The sequence below is a fragment of the Mesitornis unicolor genome, unplaced genomic scaffold (genome assembly GCF_000695765.1).
Source record: "Mesitornis unicolor isolate BGI_N332 unplaced genomic scaffold, ASM69576v1 scaffold23288, whole genome shotgun sequence".
NCBI lineage: Eukaryota > Metazoa > Chordata > Aves > Mesitornithiformes > Mesitornithidae > Mesitornis > Mesitornis unicolor.
The window spans coordinates 4191-10624 of NW_010204157.1; the positions used below are offsets into that span (position 1 = coordinate 4191).

The 6434-nt window shown below is 47.1% G+C and overlaps 1 protein-coding gene across 1 annotated transcript in view; it reads right to left on the reverse strand.

The window, feature by feature from the left end:
- Positions 1–354: 354 nt before the first annotated feature.
- Positions 355–6434, reverse strand: part of ZNHIT6 (zinc finger, HIT-type containing 6) — a gene marked incomplete at its 5' end in the record, with an annotated part of 34611 nt that continues 28531 nt past the window's right edge. The window contains 4 exons of the mRNA XM_010190971.1: positions 355–554; positions 1930–2143; positions 3693–3811; positions 6259–6336. Of these exons, the coding sequence (XP_010189273.1) occupies positions 355–554; positions 1930–2143; positions 3693–3811; positions 6259–6336 (611 nt within the window). The remainder of the gene's footprint in view (positions 555–1929; positions 2144–3692; positions 3812–6258; positions 6337–6434) is intronic.

The following is a 6434-nucleotide window of genomic DNA, read 5'->3' on the forward strand; positions in this document are numbered from 1 at the left end:
AACACTAGGCAGGAAAATACACACTATAAAAGCACGAGTTCCTTTAAGTGCATTCAGCAGGGCTTACAGGTAAAGTTAATAAACACAACTATAACTTTATTTCTTGGTGAAAACCTAAAATATCAATATCCTTCAGGATGAACACTAAAGGATGAGGAGTTAGGAACATAATAAATAACGTACACGACAAAAAGCAGTGGTTTCTCAGCACCTTTCAATGCCAGGCCATTCAGTTCAGGCTCTGAAAACAAAGCCACCCGAGCTGTGTGAACTCCTCCAAGAGCCCTGCGCTGGTCTGGGGAGCCCCGGCACCCAGAGGGGCGAGTGGTGCTGCCGAACCTGCGGGCGCAGGGCTCAGCACCGTCCCCTCCGCAGCAGCTCCTGCTTCAGCCGTCCCGGTCCCACCTCTCCCCTCTCATCTGCCCCCGTCCTTTGCTCCTTATTTTTAAGCTGCTCCGATTTGTCACGCAAGGCCCAGGCGGCTGCGTTGGTGCAAGCGCTGGGGTCACCCGAGGATGGAGAGCGGTAGCAGGGGCACTTTGCTGAGTCTGGTGCTGCCGCCAAAAGGAGCGTTGGTCAAACTACAGCTTCAGGATCAAAGAAGTGCAGTCCTGTATCAGACGCACCGATTTACAAGAGTCTGATGGTGGTAACCACTCTAATGTCAGGGTTACACACAAAAACCTTCCCTGCTAATGAGGGCAACATAGGAAAGACAAAGTTTCTGCTTCCTGAAGCGCTGCATCGCAGGGAACAAAATAAAAGCTGGCATATACAGAAAACAGACTTCCATGATTACATTAAATCCTCTGGTGAGATGCTGCTAGCTCGCTCTCCTGGGTGAGCAGCAGCTGGAGAAGCTGACATCTCACTGACACTGGGACAGCCAAGCAGTTAATGGACTGCTGAGCTGAGCCACGAGAGCTCCTGGACTCCAGGGGTAAGTTACTGTGGAGCCCACAGCAAAGCAGTCCCCACAGGGCTTCCTGACCCTCCCGTGGACACCTTCTGGGAACCAGCCCCGTGTCCCCTGGTGGGAAGCCGGTGGCGGTGCAGGAGCAGGCAGAGGCACCGCGGATCAGCGGGATCATTTCAGTGCTCGCAGGCCACTGAAGGTGCCTGAATCTGACAGGTCCCAAGGACTGAAACAAGAAAGTCTGGAAGCCAAACCTACACAGCAGCAGTTATATGTGTCACACCACAGTGTGCTCTTGCCAGGCGCTTGCCCTTGTGAGCTGACCCTGCAGAACGGCGCTCTGACACACGTGCGCATTTCAGTTCGCTCCTGTTGAATCCGTGCAGTGCCCAGGGAGCTCGGCTCACAGCAAGGGCAGGCTGGGTCGCTTCACGGGCTGCTCTGCCCCAAGCCTGTTTTCACATGTAGACGTGTCCCTGTTTCTATCGTCACAGTGTCCTGCTCCACTTTACATACGAAACAGCACACAGAAAAGTGGAGGTGCCACAGCGAAAGCAGTAACACACAACTGGCTTTGGAGATCCCTACAGGTGCATTTCAACAACTGAACGAGACTTGGTGACCAGAAAATATGAAACCTGGAAAAGACGACTTCAACCAACAAGATCATACAATAAGCATCTACCTGTACTATCCTTCGGAGACCAAACACCTAGAAACTGGACAGATGGTATCCAGAATGCTATGACTTTTTTTTTCTCCTAGAAAAACTACAGAGCTGTGACTTCTGCATACACAATTTATACTGGAGAAGATCCTGAAAGACCCCAAGGCACCATTCACATAAGCAACTTCATCTTGTCTTGAAGTACAACCACTTATGGGATGCAACATAGCAACCATTCAGGAGAAAAAAAAGCAGAGGTCGGGAAAAAAGGGTCAACAAAAAGATACCACTGGGAGTTCAAGCATGAGAAGGTGATGGGGACACCTCAGTCAAGCTTTTAACACACCCCTGTCTGCTTTTTCTCCCCTCAGTATCTGCACCTCATCCACCAACTTCATTTTGACTTCACTTGGGCACCTCTCTGCTCCCTCTCGGCACTCGTGGCAAAATGGAGAAGTCCTGGGGCCACAATGTGATTCAGCAGAAAACCTGGAAGCAGCAGCAGCTTTCACCATCACTTCTTCCTCCTCCTTGGGGCACGCTTTTGCTTCCTCCACCAGCTGGAATCACACAGGAACCAGCCAGCTCCCAGTCGAGAAGCCTAATGCAAAAGGATTAGATAAACATGAGGACTACAATGCCAGTTTAAAAAGAAACCCACTGTTTCCATCGCCAGTGGGAGCCAGGAAGTCCACAAAGACTTCCCTTTGCCCCAGAGGTACACAGGGCCCTGGTGACCTTTCATATTTTATCACACTATTGATTCTTCCTGCCAAGAGGCCAACTGCAGTAGGATAGCCTGGAAATGGCCTTCAGCAGAAAAAGTTAGCAGTGGGGGAACCGGGCCAAGCCAGTGGGACTTTGCTACCAAAATCAAAAGAGAAAGAGATAGAATGCACGGAGCCAGTGAGGACAAGAAGCCCTTGCCATAAAAGCATCGTTAGAGCTAAGCCACCGTCCAAGGGGTCACTGAGACCCGGGAGGACACAGCGGGAACACATTTCTGCTATCAGATCACAGGCAGGCAGCAAAACGATTATCCTTCTCTCTTTCCTGGTTTCATTTGTCATCTGCAACTTCCCTTTCAGTTTCAGTATTTATCCGGAGTTGTTTTTGCTGCCATTTCTTGTTTGTCTTGCACACACGTGACTTCCTTCCGCCTCGCCGCAGATTTCCACCAAATACAACCATATGCACTGCCATGGCAACATTTTAACACAAACACAGGGCAGTCTTTGTTCACTGAGGTACACAGTTCCCTTTTTTCCCCTCTTTCTCTTCCTAACAGAACCTGCATCTGCACACAGTTTAACTGAACGTCATAGCAACAACACAAACACAAATTCAAGATATTTTTTCCTTTGGAGGGAAGAAGCGGCGGCGTTTTCAGGAAAAGAGCGTGGGACTTAAGGAAAACAGAATGAAATGTTTGTGCCCAAATAGGGCCTGAAGTTGCATCACCACAGCTGCACACTCGCCCTTTGAGGGCCCGCTCTCGCAGCGCTACACGTTCCCGTTCCTACAGATGTCAACAGCGAACAGCGGGACCTGGCAGGGCAGGGTCTGAATCACAGCCACGCTGATGCGCAGCACGTGTACGCCAGCCCTCGCTATCAGCACTACGGGAACACGGACATTTACGTGCTGTGTTAGCCCAGAGCACGTGTTCTGCACGGGAAACTGTTTTACTCCCAGTGCAAACTAAAACCGCGCTGTCCAAGTAACAAAACTGCTCCGGCGTGGCTGTAAGACCCAGCGCCAACCACGCACTTCGTGGCACGACCCCTCTTTTCCTCTACAGATCAACAACTCCTCCTGTGGAGATAAATGCAGTAAACCTGCCATTTGGATGCGTTCATTCAAACGCAGCTGCCACGCTGACAGGGGTGTAACGCTGTTTACCCATGACAGCGCAGTAACTTACGCCTCATACCCCACAAAGTTATACAAAAAAGGAAAAGAACCACGGCTGACTCAACCCTGCCTCTCAGCTATTGCTATGCGCTCAGCTATGCTCTATTTTTGTCCCTTACGGCTTGCAAGAGGGATGACTTCATTAAGCTTTTGATTTTTTTAAGTAGCGCGCTCATTCAGGACAAGGGCCCTTACCCGTTGCTTTCTAAGCGGGTGGCCCTTCAGCTCCGGCACGCCGTGAGGGCTCAAGGTTTGGAACCTGAAGAGCCTGAACGTTAAATAAATGCCGTAACGACACAAGTAGCTCGTCCACTCTGTGACAAGTTTACAGAGGAAAATAAATGAGTGAGTGTAGTGGGCATAAAATCAGGCGCCCGGCGCGAGCTGGTGCTGAATGATGAAGATTAAAACAACATCACAGCTTCATTCACAGACATCATCTGTGCTAGATCAAGGCACGGTCCTGTAGGGACCCTGTTTAATGTGATCACAGGATGATGCTTTCAAAATGGACAGAACTGAGGTCTTGCAGGCAGCCTCAGCTCCACGTCTTCACTGCAAATGTTTGACCAGGACCTTGGTAAAAATACAGCTCCTGAAGACGCATTTTGTCTCCTCAGTTTGTTACAAGAGCTCGTTCTAAGTCACTCAGAAAGGAAGGAAAAGCTCCCCCTAACCTAACCGCCTATGGAAGTGCTAAAAACCACCTGCCCAGCCCAAAAGCACAAACTTTGCCCAAATCCGTAACCTTATTATGATGAAGAACTCCCACTGCTGCAGGACCTGCACCTGGCACCAGAAAGGCTGCGCTCTGAGCCACAGATCATCATTTTAATTCATTTTTATAAACTAAAAATTGGAAAAGTTCAGCAAAACTAATTAAAAACATTTGAATTTCATCTTGGCTCGCATTTGATGAGCCACCCGTTTCAATAGCGTAACTGCATCAAAACTAAATAAAAATGGCAAATGGTAACCTGGGAGTGAACGGCAAACGCCACCCAGACCTTTTACCCTCAAGTTGAGTGAGCTCTGGGAGAGGATTCCCAGCTTTTTTGGGAAATTTCAGTTCTGGTAACTACCACGGGAATGCTCCTCAGTAATTTTTTCAAAGCCTTCTTTAAGGTAGGAAAAGATTTCAATGTGAAGGACAGATTTCACAGCATTTTAATTTAAAAACAAATTATAATTAATATTACGAATATTATTATTACCTTTTGAGTAGATTTACATAAGAAATAAACAAACAACTCCGGCAAACCCTTTCACACAACTCATGAAAACTTCCAAGAGCATCGGAAACCAACACAAATCACAAACCCGCGTTCCTCTAAGACTCATCACACACACACACACACCACTGATACCTGCAGCACCAATTTCCACCGCGTGCTGTGAATCTCACCAGACATGCCACGCTTTTACTCCAGATGAAGCATCTGCTGGCAAACGAACCGTGGCAGTTTCGCTGTTCTGCTCTTTCATCAGTGTTGCTATGAATGAATCCAAGACCGGTTTAAAGCAATTTGTGGCCACCAAGCCAGCGTGCAGTAATAAACAATTAGGAAAGCTTGTTCACTTTCACTGAACTGAAAAAGCATGAAAGCAGCAAACAAAAGTACTTGTTGAAACAAGTTGAAGTACTATGTGAAACAAAAGTACTATGTGCCTACAGAGGCTGATGCTCTTCCCAAACTTCAGTTGCCAGGTGAACAGGTTTTTAATGACAATTTGTCTGCAAAGGTGTGGAAAACCTGCCCTCCTCGCAGCACACGCTGGTCCTGTCCCCCAGCAGATCCCACAGACGTGGGGGCAGATACAGTGATAAGTGGTCTGACATCCACAAACCCGCCCAGACAACAACAGATCTCCGCTGTCAGCAGATGATACAGCAAAGGACTTCTTTATTTTAAGGTTTATTTGTTGTTAAGTAGGTAAATTTAGTTGACATTCCAGTAAATATTTACAATACCTGGCTTTAGTAGGTAAACTAGTTATAGAGATGCGTAACACAGGTGTTGTTTAGAAGCCCAATATATGAGCACTAGTGCCACTCCATCCATCCATTGATGCTGATGTTGAAACCCATGCTAATTTAGAAGATCAGGGTGGAAGATAAAACAACCAGCAACATGCCACCCCGAAAACACCACCTGACCTGTCCTTAACCCACTGAATGAGATGCAACCAAGTAAGAAAAAACCCCAAACACGTTTTGCACCAGGCAACCAAAATGTGGCCACAGAGGACTGAAGTCAAAAGTGACGTGAGATCGTCTGCAGCAGCAAAGCGTGACAAAGAAATATCCTAAAATAAAATTTATCTCATGAGACAATGTCTTTTTTTCAGTAAGTTTAAGCATTAAGACTCAAATCCACAGATAAATACAAACATGTGACCAGATATTTACACTCAGAAATCAGACACTAAGCTGTTTGGGTAACAGGAAAAAATACATTATTGAAACTAACTTGCAGACTTAAAATCTGTCTTACTCTGATTTATTAAAGATATGTGGACAAAAGGGTGCAGTTAAATAAGAAGTGCAGTCTTTTTCTGGAACCAGCAACTCCCCATCTCTTTATTTACATCCCTAAACACGCATTACTACACCCAAAAACGGGCAGGCAGTTTGGAAGTGCTGCCTTTAGCGAAGGAAACCAACCCTCCAAGGTCTCCGTTGTATAAAAAAAGATTTAATTAAATTTTAAAAACATAAACTGCTCATTGCACCCACTTCTCTCAAAGAACCGTCACGTACTGTCCCGAATTTCCCCCTCTTCCATAGACGAAAGGGACGAACCTTCGCTGTCCGAGTTGGCTGCAGGTTCAGCGGCATCTGCAGGACACAAACAAAACAAAAGCAATCAGATCCAGCAACGCTGCGTGCTCATCAGCAGCAGTTCTGCATCTCCTTCTGCTTTTAGTCACTCTTTC